The sequence below is a fragment of the Salvelinus namaycush genome, chromosome 22 (assembly GCF_016432855.1).
Source record: "Salvelinus namaycush isolate Seneca chromosome 22, SaNama_1.0, whole genome shotgun sequence".
Classification (NCBI taxonomy): Eukaryota; Metazoa; Chordata; class Actinopteri; order Salmoniformes; family Salmonidae; genus Salvelinus; species Salvelinus namaycush.
The window spans coordinates 5,744,585-5,765,944 of NC_052328.1; the positions used below are offsets into that span (position 1 = coordinate 5,744,585).

The 21,360-nt window shown below is 38.8% G+C and overlaps 1 protein-coding gene across 1 annotated transcript in view; it reads left to right on the forward strand.

Moving 5' to 3' along the window:
* The window catches only part of LOC120017362 (adenosine kinase-like), a 12,838-nt gene extending 1,945 nt beyond the window's left edge, over positions 1–10,893 (forward strand). Inside the window, exons 2-6 of the mRNA XM_038960112.1 lie at positions 6,811–6,981; positions 7,719–7,754; positions 7,842–7,956; positions 9,493–9,582; positions 9,726–10,893. Coding sequence (XP_038816040.1) covers positions 6,811–6,981; positions 7,719–7,754; positions 7,842–7,956; positions 9,493–9,582; positions 9,726–9,850 — 537 coding nt within the window. The 3' untranslated portion in view covers positions 9,851–10,893. The remainder of the gene's footprint in view (positions 1–6,810; positions 6,982–7,718; positions 7,755–7,841; positions 7,957–9,492; positions 9,583–9,725) is intronic.
* The last annotated feature ends 10,467 nt before the right edge of the window (positions 10,894–21,360 follow it).

Consider the following 21,360-nt stretch of genomic DNA (forward strand, 5'->3'; position numbering starts at 1 on the left):
ACTACACAGCATGTTATAATACAATGCTACACAGCATGGTATAATCAATGCTACACAGCATGTTATAATCAATGCTACACAGACGGTTTATAATCCATCCTACACAGCCTGTTATAATCAATCCTAACAGCATGTTATAATCAATCCTACACAGCATGTTATAATCAATAATACACTGTATGTTATAATCAATGCTACACAGCCTGTTATAATCAATGCTACACAGTATGTTATAATCAATGCTACACAGTATGTTATAATCAATGCTACACAGACGGTTATAATCAATAATACACCGTATGTTATAATCAATCCTACCAGCATGTTAATCATCAAAGCATGTTATAATCAATCCTACACAGCATGTTATAATCATAATACACAGTATGTTATAATCAATGCTACACAGCAGTTATACAATGCTACACAGCCTGTTATAATCAATCCTACACAGCCTGTTATAATCAAGCCTACACAGGTCCTGTTATAATCCATCCTACACAGCATGTTATAATCAATATACACTGTATGTTATAATCATGCTACACAGACTGTTATAATCAATGCTACACAGTATGTTATAATCAATGCTACACAGCCTGTTATAATCCATCCTACAAGCCTGTTATAATAAATCCTACACAGCATGTTATAATCAATCCTACACAGCATGTTATAATCAATCCTACACAGTATGTTATAATCAATGCTACACAGCATGTTATAATCAATAATACACAGTATGTTATAATCAATGCTACACAGCCTGTATAATACCATCCTACACAGCCTGTTATAATAAATCCTACACAGCATGTTATAATCAATCATACACAGCATGTTATAATATAATACACTGTATGTTATAATCAATACTACACAGACGGTTATAATCCATCCTACACAGCCTGTTATAATCCAGCCTACACAGCCTGTTATAATCAATCCTACACAGCATGTTATATATCAATACTACACAGAGTTATATACCATCCTACACAGCCTGTTATAATCCATCCTACACAGCCTGTTATAAATAAATCCTACACAGCATGTTATAATCAATACTACACAGACGTTATAATCATCCTACAAGCCTGTTTAATCCATCCTACACAGCCTGTTATAACAATCCTACACAGCACTGTTATAATCAATGCTACACAGCGGTATTAATCCATCCTACACAGCCTGTTTAATCAATCCTACACAGTGTATAATCAAGCTACACAGACGTTTAATCCCTCCACACAGCCTGTTATAATCAGTCTACACAGCATGTTATAATCAATAATACACAGTATGTTATAATCAATGCTACACAGCATGTTATAATCAATGCTACACAGCATGTTATAATCAATGCTACACAGACGGTTATAATCCATCCTACACAGCCTGTTAAATCATCCTACACAGCATGTTATAATCCAATAAACACAGTATGTATAATCAATGCTACACAGCATGTTATAATCAATGCTACACAGCATGTTTAATAATGCTACACAGACGGTTATAATCCATCCTACACAGCCTGTTATAATCAATCCTACACAGCATGTTATAATCAATCCTACACAGCATGTTATAATCAATAATACACTGTATGTATAATCAATGCTACACAGCCTGTTTATAATCAATGCTACACAGTATGTTATAATCAATGCTACACAGTATGTTATAATCATGCTACCAGGTTATAATCAATAATACACGTAGTTATAATCAATCCTACACAGCATGTTATAATCAACCTACACAGCATGTTATAATCAATCCTACACAGATGTTATAATCATAATACACAGTATGTTATAATAATGCTACACAGCATGTTATAATCAATGCTACAGCATTTTAGAACCTACAGCGTATAATCAATCCTACACAGATGTTATAATCAATGCTACACCATGTTATAATCCATCCTACACAGCTGTTATAATCAATCCTACACAGCATGTTATAATCAATAATACACTGTATGTATAATCAGTAACAGCCGTTAATCAATGCTACACAGCATGTTATAATCCATCCTACACAGCCTGTTATAATCAATAATACACTATGTTATAATCCATCCTACACAGCCTGTTATAATCCATCCTACACAGCCTGTTATAATCAATGCTACACAGCATGTTATAATCAATGCTACACAGCATGTTATAATCAATGCTACACAGCCTGTTATAATCAATGCTACACAGCCTGTTATAATCAATAATACACAGTATGTTATAATCAATGCTACAACATGTTATAATCAATACTACAACGTATGTTATAATCATGCTACACAGCCATTATAAAAATAATACACAGCATGTTATAATCAATGCCTACACAGCATGTTATAATCAATACTACACAGATGTTATAATCAATGCTACACAGCCTGTTATAATCAATAATACACAGCCTGTTATAATCAATGCTACACAGCCTGTTATAATCAATGATACTAACCTGTTATACTGCTACACAGCCTGTTATAACCAATGCTACACAGATTTATAATCAATGCTACTAAGCCTGTTATAATCATGCTACACAGATGTTATAATCAATACTACGCAGCCTGTTATAACCAATGTCACATATGTAAATCAATAATACACAGCATGTTATACACATGCTACTAAACGTTTATCTGCTACACAGTATGTTATAATCATGCTACGCACACCTGTTATAACCAATGCTACAGTATGTTATAATCAATAATACACAGTATGTTATAATCAATGTTTTTTACTACTAAACCGTTATAATCCATGTCTACATAGTATGTTATAACCATACTACACAGATTGTTATAATCAATGCTACAAGGCTGTTATAATCATGCTACACAGTATGTTATATCAATATACCATCTTAGACATGTACACAGTATGTATAATCATGCTACAAAGCCTGTTATAATCAATGCTACTAAGCTGTTATAATCAATTATCACAGCTGTTATAATCAATGCTACTAAACCGTATAACATGCTACACGCTGTTATAATCATGCTACAAGCTGTTATAATCTATGCTACACAGTATGTTATAATCAATAACTACGCAGCCTGTTAAACAATGCTACACAGTATGTTATAATCAATGCTACAGCATGTCTATAATCAATGCTACTAAGCATGTTATAATTCAATACACAGTATGTTATAATCAACTACGCACAGCTGTTATAAACAATGCTACACAGTATGTTATAATTCCATGCTACAAAGCCTGTATAATCAATCTACTAAGCCTGTTATAATCCATCCTCACAGCCTGTATAATAAATCCTACACAGCATGTTATAATCAATCTCCACAGCAGGTTATAATCATCCTACACAGTATGTTATAATCAATGCTACACAGCATGTTATAATCAATAATCCACAGTAGTTATAATCAATGCTACACAGCCTGTTATAATCCATCTACACAGCATGTATAATCAATCCTACACAGCATGTTATAATCAATAATACAAGTATGTTATAATCAATGCTACACAGCCTGTTATACTCAATGCTACACAGCATGTTAAATCCATCCTACCAGCCTGTTATAATAATACTAACACTATGTATAACCATCCTACACAGCGTTAGTAATCCATCTACACAGCCTGTTATAATCAATCCTAACAGCATGTTTATAATCAATAATACAACTGTATGTTATAATCAATGCTACACAGCCTGTTATAATCAATGCTAACAGCACCTGTTATAATCAATGCTACACAGCATGTTATAATCAATGCTACTGTGGATTTATTATAACAGGCTGTGTAGGATGGATTATAACAGGCTGTGTAGGATGGATTATAACCGTCTGTGTAGTATTGATTATAACATGCTGTGTAGGATTTATTATAACAGGCTGTGTAGGATGGATTATAACAGGCTGTGTAGCATTGATTATAACATACTGTGTATTATTGATTATAACATGCTGTGTAGCATTGATTATAACATACTGTGTAGGATTGATTATAACATGCTGTGTAGGATTGATTATAACATGCTGTGTAGGATTTATTATAACAGGCTGTGTAGGATTGATTATAACATGCTGTGTAGGAGTGATTATAAAATGCTGTGTAGGATTTATTATAACAGGCTGTGTAGGATGGATTATAACAGGCTGTGTAGGATTTATTATAACAGGCTGTGTAGCATTGATTATAACATGCTGTGTAGGATTTATTATAACAGGCTGTGTAGGATTTATTATAACAGGCTGTGTAGGATGGATTATAACATGCTGTGTAGGATTGATTATAACAGGCTGTGTAGGATGGATTATAACCGTCTGTGTAGCATTGATTATAACATACTGTGTATTATTGATTATAACATGCTGTGTAGGATTGATTATAACATGCTGTGTAGGATTTATTATAACAGGCTGTGTAGGATGGATTATAACAGGCTGTGTAGGATGGATTATAACCGTCTGTGTAGTATTGATTATAACATGCTGTGTAGGATTGATTATAACAGGCTGTGTAGGCTGGATTATAACAGGCTGTGTAGGATGGATTATAACCGTCTGTGTAGTATTGATTATAACATACAGTGTATTATTGATTATAACATGCTGTGTAGGATTTATTATAACAGGCTGTGTAGGATGGATTATAACAGGCTGTGTAGCATTGATTATAACATACTGTGTATTATTGATTATAACATGCTGTGTAGCATTGATTATAACATACTGTGTAGGATTGATTATAACATGCTGTGTAGGATTGATTATAACATGCTGTGTAGGATTTATTATAACAGGCTGTGTAGGATGGATTATAACAGGCTGTGTAGCATTGATTATAACATACTGTGTAGCATTGATTATAACAGGCTGTGTAGCATTGATTATAACATACAGTGTATTATTGATTATAACATGCTGTGTAGGATTGATTATAACAGGCTGTGTAGGATGGATTATAACAGGCTGTGTAGCATTGATTATAACATACTGTGTAGGCTTGATTATAACAGGCTGTGTAGGATTGATTATAACAGGCTGTGTAGCATTGATTATAACATGCTGTGTAGCATTGATTATAACATACTGTGTATTATTGATTATAACATGCTGTGTAGGATTGATTATAACATGCTGTGTAGGATTGATTATAACATACGGTGTATTATTGATTATAACCGTCTGTGTAGCATTGATTATAACATACTGTGTAGCATTGATTATAACATACTGTGTAGCATTGATTATAACAGGCTGTGTAGCATTGATTATAACATACAGTGTATTATTGATTATAACATGCTGTGTAGGATTGATTATAACATGCTGTGTAGGATTGATTATAACAGGCTGTGTAGGATGGATTATAACCGTCTGTGTAGCATTGATTATAACATGCTGTGTAGCAGTGATTATAACATGCTGTGTAGCATTGATTATAACATACTGTGTATTATTGATTATAACATGCTGTGTAGGATTGATTATAACAGGCTGTGTAGGATGGATTATAACCGTCTGTGTAGCATTGATTATAACATGCTGTGTAGGATGGATTATAACAGGCTGTGTAGGATGGATTATAACCGTCTGTGTAGCATTGATTATAACATACTGTGTATTATTGATTATAACATGCTGTGTAGGATTGATTATAACATGCTGTGTAGGATTTATTATAACAGGCTGTGTAGGATGGATTATAACAGGCTGTGTAGGATGGATTATAACCGTCTGTGTAGTATTGATTATAACATGCTGTGTAGGATTGATTATAACAGGCTGTGTAGGCTGGATTATAACAGGCTGTGTAGGATGGATTATAACCGTCTGTGTAGTATTGATTATAACATACAGTGTATTATTGATTATAACATGCTGTGTAGGATTGATTATAACATGCTGTGTAGGATTTATTATAACAGGCTGTGTGGGATGGATTATTACAGGCTGTGTAGCATTGATTATAACATACTGTGTATTATTGATTATAACATGCTGTGTAGCATTGATTATAACATACTGTGTAGGATTGATTATAACATGCTGTGTAGGATTGATTATAACATGCTGTGTAGGATTTATTATAACAGGCTGTGTAGGATGGATTATTACAGGCTGTGTAGCATTGATTATAACATACTGTGTATTATTGATTATAACATGCTGTGTAGCATTGATTATAACATACTGTGTAGGATTGATTATAACATGCTGTGTAGGATTGATTATAACATGCTGTGTAGGATTTATTATAACAGGCTGTGTAGGATGGATTATAACAGGCTGTGTAGCATTGATTATAACATACTGTGTAGGATTGATTATAACATGCTGTGTAGGATTGATTATAACATGCTGTGTAGGATTTATTATAACAGGCTGTGTAGGATGGATTATAACATGCTGTGTAGGATTGATTATAACATGCTGTGTAGCATTGATTATAACATGCTGTGTAGGATTTATTATAACAGGCTGTGTAGGATGGATTATAACATGCTGTGTAGGATTTATTATAACAGGCTGTGTAGCATTGATTATAACATGCTGTGTAGGATTTATTATAACAGGCTGTGTAGGATGGATTATAACATGCTGTGTAGGATTTATTATAACAGGCTGTGTAGCATTGATTATAACATGCTGTGTAGGATTTATTATAACAGGCTGTGTAGGATGGATTATAACAGGCTGTGTAGCATTGATTATAACATGCTGTGTAGCATAATTACAGGCTCGGTGTAGCATTACAACAGGCTGTGTCGTAGTGATAACAGGCTTTATTATCTCCTCTGTAGGGTTTCTTCCTGACGGTGTCTCTGGAGTCCATACTGAAAGTGGCCAAACACGCTTCTGAGAACAACAAGCTGTTCACTCTGAACCTCTCCGCTCCCTTCATCTCCCAGTTCTTCAAAGACGCCCTCATGGAGGTCATGCCCTATGTGGATGTGCTGTTCGGCAACGAGACGGTAAACACACACACACCCTCATTCATTCCTTTATCCAGTATCTAGGTACTTCTAGAGAGAGAGACAGACAGACTGATAGGTAGAGAGAAAGTGTGACAGGGAGAGAGTGACGGAAAGAAAGAGACCAACGGGCAAATAGGCAGAGAAAGGGCAACAGACACAAGTAGACAGACGGGGAGCGAGAGGACGATTGAGAGAGAGACCGACAGGCAGACGAGATAGGGCAACATGGAGAAATACACTGAATGTACAAAACATTAGGAACACCTTCCTTTTGCCCTCAGACTCAATTTGTGGGCATGGACTCCACAAGGTGTCGAAAGCGTTCCACAGGGATGCTGGCCCATGTTGTGTGAAGTTTCCTGGATGTTCTTTGAGTGGTGGACCACTCTTGATACACACGGGCAACTGTTGAGCCTGAAAAACCCAGGAGCGTTGCAGTTCTTGACACCATACTCCTTTCAAAGGCACTTAAAAATCTTTTGTCTTGCCCATTCACCCTCTGAATGGCACACATAAACGATCCATGTCGCAGGGCTTAAAATTCCTTCTTTAACCTGTCTCCTCTCCTTTAGCTACACTGATATGAAAGTGGGATTTAACAGGGGACATCAGTAAGGGATCATAGACTAACCAGGTGAATCCAGGTGAAAGTTATGTCATGAAAACAGCAGGTGTTCCTAATGTTTTGTACACTCCGTGTAAATGGCGACTCATGGGATATTTCTGTTTTTCAGGAGGCGGCCACGTTTTCAAAAGAGCAAGGCTTTCAGGTGAGTGGACTGCGATTTGAAACACAAACACACACACACTCTTGTATATTAGTATAGCTTGTTTGTGACTATGGTGTGTGTTTGTAGACCGAGGACATCGAGGAGATTGCCAAGAAGGCCGAGGCTCTGCCCAAAGTCAACAAGAAGAGACCGAGAATCGTTGTCTTTACTCAGGGGAAGGACGGAACCATCATGGCCAAAGGTAACTACACACATACACACACGTTGACAGGCACACACACTGACAACTCGCACACTGATTTGAGTGCAGAACCTAGCTTGCTTTCAGCAACTTGTTGGAATTGGCCTATATGTATGAGGCTAAATAGAAATGTTTCTTACACAAGAAATATGAAAACAATATGCATAAACATGGGGAAATGATTCAACTAAAAGGTGAGGACACAACAGTTCACCGGACGCAAGACTGAATCCAAACATTACACTGTTGATTTTATGTGCATTTTACATTTACTGTACTTTTTTGCCACATTTGTTGATAATGAAATCTGAAAACACTGATTCAATAACAGAAGACTATTCCTGGAAAATGTGGGGTAGGTGCAACATAAGACCAAAAAAATGACAAGGGTTTGAGTGAGAGGACTAACTGGTGTCTGTCTCCAAGTGGCCACACACATCTACAAAGTGTGTGCAGTTCCTAAGCAATTTCAATGCACTTTTATGACTCAAAGAAGAGTCTTCAACTATAAGATACTTTTTTGAGCTCTCCTACCTGTGCCTTTGAGGAACTAGAGCAGGCACACTTGTAGTTGTTTTGTTTGGAACACAGCCCTGCATCCCAGCCATCAAACAATTACTGTTGTTTACGTCATCCCAAAACGGTCCATTATAAATCACAATCTGGGTCAGGTGGGCATAATTTGAACGCTTGTTCTATTGCCAACATGACTAGCTGTGTTATAAAATACGATCTTACAGTGTTAGGCTTTCACAAGGCAATTCAGAGAAACCGATCGTAATCTTGGTGCGTATAGAGTGGATGCATTCAGGTGCGTGTGCCGCAGTGAATTTTCTTCACAATAAACAAACATGGGCTCATTCTGTTTCGGAACAACCCAGTATGACATCATATCATCATGTAACTGTACATCAAACATTGATCATAAACATTGACACTGTATATGACATAAGTTATTTAGTCACAGGTATGGCTTGCTTGTAATGACATCGAAGCAGTATTTATTATAATCCTCTTATTCTCAACATCTCATCTTTCAAAATACATTGAGTCATCGCAATTTGCGTCATTGCCCTCACTGACAACAAAAGAAATGGTGCGCAGTGCTTAAATTCAGAACAGCTGTCAGTCAACACCCGTACAGATGTAGGATCTTAACTTGATCACTCTTTTGTTGCTGTGATTTTCCTGCACAGCAAGAAATGCATACTTGTAGTGTATTTTAGCTTTAAATTGGCTTCTAAAGTTGGTAATTTTCACTTTAAAATGTTAAACTTGATTTGCCCAAACAGAAAATGTATTAACCCCTACAAAAAATGTCTGTTAATTATAATACACATAATAATTCACAGTTCCTGCAGTAGCAAATGGCTCAAATTATGACCCTATATCTGTACAGCGCTGTGAAGCGCAAAGCCAGAGTTCTGACATATATAGCATGATACTGTACAGCCACTACATTCCAATTTAGGTGCTTATTAGTGCCCAAATCTGCCATTTTCAACCCATATACCATGTGTGTATGTGTGTGTGAAGGAGGTGACAAGGTGGAGACGTTCCCAGTGCTGAAGATTGACCAGAAGGACATTGTGGACACAAATGGAGCCGGAGATGCCTTTGTAGGAGGTACGTGTCCCTGAGTGTGTCTTTATTTGTGTGTTTATCTATGTGCATGAACGTTTTGGGTGGCTTTCTGTAGGGATATTTGTATGGACCTTGGAGTTGGTCCTTGAGAAAGTTGAATCAGTGTGTGTGTGTGTGTCATGCAGGATTCCTGTCAGAGCTGGTCCAGGACAAGGACTTGGAACAGTGTGTGAAAGCAGGACACTACGCTGCCAACATCATCATCAGACGAGCAGGATGCACCTTCCCCGAAAAACCAGACTTCCACTGATGACCTGTAACCTTAATTACTGACCGCTTACCCCTACCCCTAACCCATCCACCCTTACCTCTGACCCTTACCTTCCAACTTAACGAAACCAGGTCCCCCCCTGTCCATTTTTTTCTTTCAACCATGCTTTCATCCAATCCATCCATATATCTGTCATTGCTTTCATCCCTTCTTCCCTTGTCTTTCTGCAACCAGACTTCTGTGCCTATTCTTCTTGTCCTACGCTAGGGGATGCTCTCGGGCCACACTGCCTGATACAGCAGTATCTGTTTCTACTGATGTTCAACTGCCCTCCGTCATGACTCTGCGGAAGTCTACTGCCCTCTGTAAACACAGTTAGACTGAAGGTACTAACGTAATACTGCCGATTCACAGTTAACTATCAGCCTCTCAATAAACGGTCATGTTTACACACACAGCAGGATGCTGCTGGAAACCGACTGCTGTCCAGTCTTCTCCTTGGAGACCGAGCTAAAGCCAAGTTAGTGAGTCGGGATTAGGTAACAGGTTAGGGACATGGTTGATGAGTTAGTTACGGATGGGTGGGTGGAATACCGTGATTTGATGCAGGAAGTTTCTGTTGACAAGGTTGAAGATAATATCTAGGGGAACACCTCTATCAGAGATATTAAGAACACTGCACATAGAAATTAGATAGGCAGTGTCATTGTGATTTAGATGTCATCATTGATTTCATTGATTGATGTTTTATTATGACTGGAGGCTTATTGAAGCAGAGAAGTGTTGTTGCTGTAAAACCAAACAGATTCCTTAACCTTAAAGCGCACAGTAAAAGTGTAAAGTTCTCTGTACACTTTGTAAATGTGTAAAGGCCTCTGTGTACTTTGTAAACGCGTCAAAGCCTCTTGAGTCATTAGTGATTTTTATGGCTGTTTTACAAATGATTCATATTTAAATAATACATTTTAACGTGATGCTGGTGTAGCCTGTAGATATTGGCTAATAAACACATTTCAGTTGGTCTAAAATAAAATATAATAGGCTTTTTATAATTTTATAAACAGCCTGTGTTATACGTCTCATAACAGTCTAGGAACCTTTGTGCAAATCTTTAGTTTGTAAAAGGGGAACTTGGTCTGCAGGGGCTGTGAGGCTTAGGTCAGAAGTAAGCACCTCTCATGTGTATGGTTGTTGATATCATTGAGTCTGCGTGTGGTATTGTGACTTGCTGCTTCTACCGAATACTTCACTCATTGTCCATTGACACTGGCTAGCGATATTTTTTTTATAAAATTACTGTTATGATTCAGGAAAGGATCCTATGTATCCTCGACCCAAATTTTCTAAAAATACAAAGGATATTTAATTAACAAATGTATTTTTGTCTTAATTTCCCCAGGTAAATTGAGAACACATTGTTATTGATAGGAGCCATCACCATATTGCTTTCAAAATATGAATGAAATGACAATATGGTTGATTTGTAATAGTGTATTTACTGTGTAATAACTTCACATTATGGCAATATACACATTTAACAAAGTACAATGGAGTTGAACATACAAGCAGTGATCATTCAGACAGAGTATACTGTATTATAGTTTCTTCCATTCATGTTGTTATAGCCCATCTCCTGTTTGCTTCTCTACTGATGAATGTGTGTCAGTGTCTTAGTATGTCCTCCTGTAGTTGTATATCCAGGTCTCTCAGTCGTTTCAGGGAGCCTCGATTGGGCAGGACGTCGCGTCGCTGTCATACATGTGCAGTAGCGTCGACCAGTGCCCTCACTCGATCATCATCTGACCCATCACACAGTGCACCAAGATCTTGTCTGATTTACAGAATTGATGGTCATAAATCTGAGTCAGAACTTTTTGTTCACTACCACTTCCCCTTAAACAACCACCTCCCTTGGTTACAGTGCCTACTGATTCCATCTCTCTCTACTCCAGGGTTCCCCAACTGGTGATTTTATTTGCTCCCCAAATTTTTCTGGACACCGGCCAATCAGCTCCAAGTCATTTTAATTTGGGACATCTATTCCAAAGTATTCCCACGCATAATAGATCAAGTATTGTGAAAATTCACTTACGTGTATTAAAGTAGTAAAAAGATAAGTCTTTTTTAATAAGAATAGAACGTTTCTAAACACTTCTACATGAATGTGGACGCTACCACGATTATAGATGATGTTGAATAATGATCAATAGACGCACAAATGCTAACCTCCCCTGTTATTGTAATGGTGAGAGGTTAGCATGTCTTGGGGGTATATTTGTGCATTTGTAGCTTTCTCACTCATTATCCACAATCATGGTAAACATCCACATTATTGTAAAATTGTTTAGAAACATTATTTACAATAAAAGTGACTCAAATGACACAATACATGATTTACCATTCATTTCTATTGGGCACAAAATGATCTGAAACACAAACAGCAAACGATTTCAACAAATGTGTAGAAACACAAGCTTGATGTAGTCATTGCGTGCTATGAATATGCGACCAAATACTTCACCTTTTACTACTTTAATACACATAAGTGAATTAGTCCCAATACTTTTGGTCCCCTAAAATGGGTGTTCTATGTACAAAAAGTGCTGTAATTTCTGACCGGTTCACCCTGACAGCCCGGTGTAAACAGAACACTGCTGTATGGAACGTCGTTTGGTACTATATACTGCTGCAACCTATACGCATCATCCGGGACTAGCATTCATAAGCATTAAAACCACTTAAGCATGGCGGTGGAAAATGGTTTCATAAAGAAAGTACACATATCTTGCCCATTATTTTTTTTCGATTTCTCGCCATTAAATCCAGTTAAGGAGGAAATCGACACCTTTGCAGCATGAATGGAGAATGTTTTAGATACAAACCTTTCCACCGGGGATACGAGTTTCTTGCCAGCTGCATACAATGCGTTTGGGCGGTAAAGACAAACGATTCAACATCGCCATCTGCCGGGGAATGGGAAAGAGTACTCCTTTGCCATGTAAACACATCACAGATTGAACAAAATGATTTGGAACATTTCTCATTACCTGGCTATACAGATCACCAATTCAGTATATTTAAAATGAGCGGTAATTCATAACTCGCACATTCCTGAATTAACTAGTTTAACTTTGATTGTTCGTCTAAACTGACGAGATCACCTGCTAGCTAATTTCGGTAACGTTAGTGTCCAACATTAACTAGCTTGGCTAGTGGGTCAATGTCAAACGTAAACACTCGTTTCATGTCCCAATGATCGAATTTTACATTCATATGAAAGTAATTTGTTGAATAATTATCCCAATTTTCTTCGATGAAGTTTAACAGCGGTGGGCATCAAATATGTTGCATTACCGCCACCTACTAGAGTATAACTCCCTTGTACTTTGCTTGAAAAAGAAATAAACAAATACCATACCATCTAACTAACACTAAACTCCCTACATAAAAAAATAACACCACCCTACTCCACTATTTAAATCTATTTAGTTCTACCTCATGCCAACAACCTGAAAGGATGGCACATCATCACGCAATACACCCTGTAACTCTTCTGATGTCAAGTCTCGCACACCCAAATACTTCTCTGCAGCTGTCACCACAACCACAATTTTTCTGCGACTTATGTTCCATTCCTGCAGAACAGTTGATAACCATGGCTAAAATTGCAAAGAATCCAATCTTCCTGAAACATATATAACTTGTTGGCCTATCCCTCTGTACTGGTACAGATCTACTACTCCCACCACTCCTCTCAGGATCCCACCCCCTTGATCCATCTTCCTCTACTTTCTTCACTGACTCAGCATATGACAACTTCTGCGCTACTCTAACCCTGGAAACCTCAACCTGCCTCTCTCTCACGGGACATTTCTGATCCCCAGCCCCATGGGCACCCCTACAATTAAAACAGTTACAGAGTTTAATTCATGTGATAGGAAAAGGCTGAGGATGGATCAACATCATCGTAATTACTCCACAATACTAACCAAATGGACAGAGTGAAAAGAAAGAAGCCTGTACAGAATACACATTTGGAAAAACATGCATCCTATTTGCAACAAGGTACTAAAGTAATATTGCAAGAAATGTGGCAAAGCAATGAACATTTTGTCCTGAATAAAAAGTGTTATGTCTGGGGCAAATCCAACACATTACTCTCCATATTTTCAAGCATAGTGGTAGCTGCATTATGTTATGGATATGCTTGTAATCATTACAGACTGGGGAGTTTTTCAGAATAAAAAAACTCAAAATGTAGTTAAGCACAGGCAAAATCCTAGAGGAAAACCTGGTTCAGTCTGCTTTCCATCAGGCACTGGGAGATTAATTCACCTTTCAGCAGGACAGTAACATTAAACACAAGGCCAAAACTACACAGTTGCTTAGCAAGAAAACAGTGAACGTTCCTGAGTGGCAGAGTTACAGTTTTGACTTAAATCTGCTTGAAAATGTCATGACTTGAAAATGGTTGTCTAGCAATGTTCAACAACCAATTTGACAGAGCTTGAAGAATTTTGAAAAATATAAATCGGCAAATATTGTACAACCCAGGTGTGCAAAGCTCTTAGAGACTTACCCAGAAAGACTCACAACTGTAATTGCTGTCAAATATGATTTTAACATGTATTGACTTAGGGGTGTGAATAGTTATGTAAATTAGATAATTCTGTATTTCATTTTCAATACATTTTCAAAAATGTCTAAAAACATGTTTTCACTTTCACAATATGAGGTATTGGATGTAGATGGGTGAGAACAAAAATATATTTAATCCATTTAGAATTCAGGCTGTAACAACAAAATGTGGAATAAGTCAAGGGGTATGAGTACTCTCTGAAGGCACTGTATATATATAGTATAGTGAGTGTGTGTCGGTAGGGTCAGTACAAGACAGAGTCAGTGTAGATAGTTTGGGTACTATTAATTGCCTATTTAGTAGTCTTATGGCTTGGGGTAGAAGCTGTCTCGGATCTTGTTGGTCTGAGAGCCGATGCTTCGGTACTGTTTCCCGGACGGTAGCAGAGTGAACAGTGTATGCCTTGGGTGGCTGGAGTCTTTGGCGCAAATTGTGCGCCGCCCTATGGGACTCCCAGTCACGGCCGGATGTGATACAGCCTGGATTCAAACCAGGTACTATAGTGACGCTTCTTGCACTGAGAGGCAGTGCCTTAGACCGCTGCGCCACTCCAACAGATGGAGCGACAGTCAATAGGTTGTTATCAATAAAACGTCACAATACAGTGCAGAGCGTTCAATTTTCCTACTGGGGGCAAGGAGACCCCCAGCTCTGTTAAAACCACTGACAACTAACTGCGTGCAGTTTTCAAGGATTTGTTAAATAAATGCTAACTATTTGGTTGTAACATCATCACCTCTTGAAAAGCACAGTCAGAACTACAATTGTGAGATTATTCCATGCAAAACAAATTGCACACATTTAGATCTATCATCAGAGTTATACAGCAAGTAATTGCATTATTTTCATGAACAGTAAACATCAATTGATCACGTAATTTCAGATACGTGAGGGTAGCCTCATGATATCTACATTTTGGCCACCATTAATTGGATATTTGAGTGATATATAAAATAAAAGGGAACACGCTACCTGACAAGTACATTAAATATAGAAAAGTATGTGGACACCCCTTCAAATTAGTGGATTTGCTCATTTCAGACACACCCGTTGCTGACAGGTGAATAAAACCGAGCACAGATCTCCATAGACAAACATTGGCAGTAGAATCGCCTTACTGAAGAACTCAACGTGGCACTGTCATAGGATGCCACCTTTCCAACAAGTCAGTATGCACATTTCTGCCCTGCTAGAGCTTCCCCAGTCAACTGTAAGTGCCGTTATTGTTTTTGTAATAGTATTTTTATTGCAATTTCACAATTTTCTCCCATATTAAGAGATACAGTAACGAAGATCAAATAAGAATAACAAAGAAAATAACAATTTTACGAACATATACAGAAATTAAACACAATAGCTCAGGTTAAAAAAAGAATTAGGTCCAACACATGGAATGTACAGTGTAATCCTGAGACAAGTAAACAACCATCTTTCTATGAAAATCCTTGCCGCATAAGAGCTGATAAATCAGGTTCTAGGTAATTTAAATAAGGTTCCCACACATTGTAGAACAGATCTGTTTTAGAATGTAATGTACATGTCAGATATTCCAATGGTACCCATTCAAATAGTACCTTATGCCTATCCTTAAATAGAAGGGACCTTGTCATCTCTCACTTGCTAGCTTTAGAAGGGAGAGAGAGAGAAACACAGCTGCATGTGAGCTCTCACATTTTTCAACGTGTTTTCTTTTACAAACGGATAGATTTGGAGTTAGATAAACTTGGATCTTTCGGCGGGGACATATGCAGGATGCTACCCTCCACAGCATGGCCTTCGCTCCAGATCAAAACTCCAAACCTACAACCTAATTTTGGACAAAATTACCTGGAAGGATTACTGCTACCAAGGAATCCTTTTCCAAGCTATACAGAGGGTGACCTGAGGACACCATCCAACCTGGAACTGAGTGAGTAGTGTTTGGTCTAATGCAATTTTAAAAGACAAGACGAGGAAGAAGAAAAATGAAAAATAAAGTACAGTACAATGATATATTGTACTTTATGGGGACTGAATGCTGAGTTAAGGCTGCCAGGCTTGCTAGGACAGACCAGATACAACTTCAATTAGCACAGGTGTGAAGTGAGAGGTGTTGGGGCCTTTGAGCCCAACAAGTGGCAGGAATCAATTGCAGCCTACCCCACCCAAATCCAGAGGCCTTTGAAGCCCCCTCCTGCTGTTCAGAGTCCATCCACTGTCATTTTCTACAAGAAATCTGCCTCCAGAAATAAAAGCTTCTCCAAAGTGGTTGTGACACCTACTCCCGTTGCCTGCTGCACTGCTGCTTGGATTCCACCTGGCGATCTGTTCACCGCCTGCCCTGGCCTGTCTCCCCTGTCTGGTACAGGTACCCCCACCACACTCCCCCCCTCTCTCCCAAACTTTCGCTCGCCTCCAGCACACACACACATTGTTGGGGCAAGTGACTCTGAACTTACAAGTTGTTATATATATGATTTATTTTGTCCATTTTGCTATTTGCCTCATGACTCCTGCATACTTTGTTGACTATGAACTTTCTTGCTTACCCAACCGTGGGACAGACTATGTTTGTTCCCACACTCGGGACTCTGACTCTCTATTGGTTACACAGACTTTTGGCTTCCCATCCTATTCTAACCACCTCTCGCTGGCTTTGCATTCATGTTACCTGATGAAATTGCTGTACAATATGATCTTGTTGCCATCTAATACACATTCAAATGTCATAAATCAACACTGCAGAGCTCTCCCTGTCCTCTGCCGTGCCTTGATTGTATTACTGCTGATGATATCTGGAAATGTGCATGTACACCCTGGCCCATCTACTGTTGCTAGCCCCAATTCTGACTTGTGTTGTGATATCTGCTTCACTGATTTCTGCTCTCGTGTAAAAGCCTGGGTTTTCTGCACTTTAACACTAGAAACTTATTACCTAAAATGGATCAATTGAAAGTGTGGGTTCACAGCTCCAATCCAGATGTGTTGATCATTACTGAGATGTGGTTAAGGAAGAGTGTTTTGAATAATGATGTTAACCTTTCTGGTTATAACTTTTTTCGGCAAGACAGATCTTCCAAAGGTGGGGGAGTGGAAATCTTTACCAAGGATCACCTTCAGTGCTCGGTGGTCTCCACCAAGTCTGTCACCAAACAATTTTACTTGATGGTTTTAAGTATTAAACTTTCAAATAGCTCTTTGTTGACTTGCTGGGTGCTATCGTCCTCCATCAGCACTTTCCTGTACCATACCTGCCCTAAACTCTCTCCTGGCCCCTTACACTAAATCTGAATTAGTCCTGCTAGATGACCTAAACTGGGACATGCTTAAACCACCTGACCAATTCCTAAATCAATGGGACTCCCTAAATCTTTCGCAGATTATTACCAATCCCACAAGGTACAGTATGACTCCAAACACCCAGAAAAGGCTAATCTCCTCAATGTTATTCTCACAAATAATCCTGATAGGTATCAGTCTGGTGTTTTCTGTAATGACCTTAGTGATCACTGTAGCCTGTGTTCGTAATGGCTGCTCAGTGAAACGACCTGTCCTGATTTGTCATAGTCGCTTGCTAAAAAACTTTAATGAGCAAGCCTTCCTTCATGAACTGGCCTCTGTAAAATGGTACAGAATCACACTCTGTCGAAGTTGCTTGGACCTTCTTTTTTGATATTTTCAGTGGTATTGTTAACAAACACGCCGCCATAAAGAAAACGAGAATTAAAAACAGGTTCAGCCCCTGGTTCGACCGTGATCTTGAAGAGTTACTCCACCTCAAGAATTGCATTTGGCGAAAGGCTTGGCACGCGCATACTTAGGCTGACTGGCTCTTGTTCAGACAAATGAGAAATAAGTGCACTCAGGCTATCCGGAAGGCCAAAGTTAGTTACTTTAAGGAGCAGTTCTCTCTCTGTGGTTCTAACCTCAAGAAGTTCTGGAAAACGGTTAAAGACCTGGAGAATAAACCCTCCTCCTCACAGCTGCCCGTGTCCCTTAAAGTTGATGATGTGGTTGTTACTGACAAGAAAGACATGGCTGAGCTCTTTAATCACCATTTCATTAAGTCAGGATTCCTATTTGACTCAGCCCGTCCAACATTTCCTCATCTCCCACCCCTTCTAATGCGACTAGCTCCGATGCTCCTCCCTCTTTTTCCCCTTGCCCCGCTACAAAGTTTCTCCCTGCAGGCGGTCACTGAGTCCGAGGTGCTAAAGGAGCTCCCTAAAACTTAATCCCCCAAAACCTTAAAGGTCAGATGGTTTAGACCAGTGGTCACCAACCTTTTCTGAGTCAAGATCACTTTCTGAGTCAAAATGTATGCCGAGATCTACCGCTTTATTAACATGACTTTAAAAAATGTAAGCCCATGCAACATTAACCAATTAAAAACAGTACTGTACAATAAGCTATAGGCCCAATACATTATCACCGCATACTGGCTTTCCCTGAATTTACCTGCCAATGCATTGTTGTTCAGGACATGAAAAAAAAAATTGATTTCAAAATTTGAGGTAGGCTATATGATCACACCGGTAATAGATCCATTGTTGTATTACTTGTGAGGCACAGCTGAGTGAGCATACATTTAAATAATTCGCTTTTTATTTTACTGGGCTGATGGTGCCTGCATCTGATGGTCAGTCTCAGAGGAGGGAGAGAGCAGCAGACTGAGGAGCCGTCTCTCAACATCCCTCCGCTCTCCCTTTCCTCCACTGATACTGACCAAAAAGGGACACCGTCTTCCAGCTGATGGCAAAACTTGAGTCGCACCGCATTATTTCTGCCTCATGCACAAATTCATGTTGTTACTCCTATGAACAGAGAAAGTAAAATATTCCTTGATATTAAAAAAGACCCAAGCCGCTAATAATAACAACAACGCAAGCCTATAGATACACTTTCCTACTCATTCATTACTGCTGCACTGCTTGTTGTAGCGCTGAGTGGAAATAGGAAGAAAGTGCATTTTATGCATTATAAAAGTGTTGAATACGATGTGTTGACAGTGCTGATTAATAACTTAAACATGAACTCACTCATAAAAACAGCAGGTCTTTGCTGTATTCGTTGACAGTCTCTCTCTAGTCATGGTTTAAACATTATGAAATCTCACAGTATCAATTTTGCCGTAGCTTTCTTTCTTGCCTCCTACGATACTGCAGACTCGGTCATGTGAGCAATCTGATTGGCTAGCAGAGGCATAGTGCACTTGATTTCCTCTCCAGGCCCACCGGGAAGGCAGAGTTTGTACCTTCAGACGCATGGAATGGCAACAGTTTGCCTACCCGGCGCGCAGGGCAGCTGAATTGGCTGCACCAGTCACCAACAGCCTGAGAGTTTTTTACAGAAATGTTTGGCGATCGACTAGAAATGCTTTGGAGATCGACAAGTCGATCGCGATCGACAGGTTGGTGACCACTGGTTTAGACCCTTTCTTCTTTATGGTTGCTGCCCCTATCACCGCCAAGCCTATCTCTGACCTTTTGAACCTGTCTCTCCTTTCTGGGGAGGTTCCCATTGCTTGGAAGGCAGCCACGGTTCGTCCATTATTTAAAGGGGGAGATCAAGCTGATCCTAACTGTTATAGGCCTATTTCTATTTTGCCCTGTTTATCAAAAGTGTCAAAGAACTTGTCAATAATCAACTGACTAGCTTTCTTGATTTCTATAGTATTCTCTCTGGTATGCAATCTGGTTTCTGCTCAGTTTGTGGATGTGTCACTGCAACCTTAAAGGTCCTCAATGATGTCACCGCTGCCCTTGATTCTAAGCAATGTTGTGCTGCTATTTTTATTGACTTGGCCAAAGCTTTTTTTGAAAACTCTGTTTATTAAGTTTTACACACACAGACAAGACAAAGCAATATAAATAATATACTCAACTAGAAAAAATACAAATAATACATATAAAAAAAATAACTTTAAAGATACCATACTTTAGACAAGTTAAACACACCAGGCAGAAGGCTACAAAAGGTTAAAGGGCAATCTATAGTATAGGGACAGAGCAAACACCTCACCATTGTTCCTGTAAACAGTCAAGGGATGGGGTGGAGAAATGCAACCACTCACAGACAGTCAAGGCCACAGACCAACCATCCACTGGACCAAAAATAAAAAGTTACAATGCTTTAAAATAAAAAATGAATAATAATAATTTTATGTAGGCGTGAACAGAATTAAAAAATAAAAATAACTGGGAAAAACAAGCTCACACCTTAGTCTCTGCCCGGGCAAGATGAACAAGGCATCCACAGGTCACAATCAATAAGCACATCAACCTTAATGCCCCCCACCCCCACCCCAGAAAAAAACACAGAGAAATGCTCATCCAACCCCTAAGTCACAGGGGGGTCAAATACAGACTTATTTTGGTTTTAATAGGAATGCCATCAGAGGATGGACTGTTTAAAGTAAGACCGGAATGGAGCCCAAGCCTCATTAAACAGTTTGGGGTTCCCACGTGAATTGAATTGAATTTTTTCTAGTTTCAGAGAGCACAACACATCTCTCACCCAATATTTATAAGATGGGGGAGCTGCCATCTTCCAGTTCTGTAGTATTAGCCGTCTAGCTAAAAGAGTTGTATAAGCAACAGTGTCCGACTGGATTCTTGACAGGGGGGTACCTATGGGCAGTACTCCAAAAAGGGCTGTAAGGGGAGAGAGATCTATAACAGTGTTATATATATCAGAGAAACATTTAAATATTAATTCCCAGAAACCTGACAGTTTATGACAGCCCCAGAACATATGCAACAGTGTGGCTGGTTCAATTTTACATCTGACACAGGTAGGATCAAAATCAGAGAATATTCTTCCAAGTCTGGCCCCAGACCAGTGGATACGGTGAACCACCTTGAATTGAATGAGGCTGTGTCTAGTGCTAAAAGAGGACGAATGCACCCTGCGCAGCACTGATTCCCAGGTG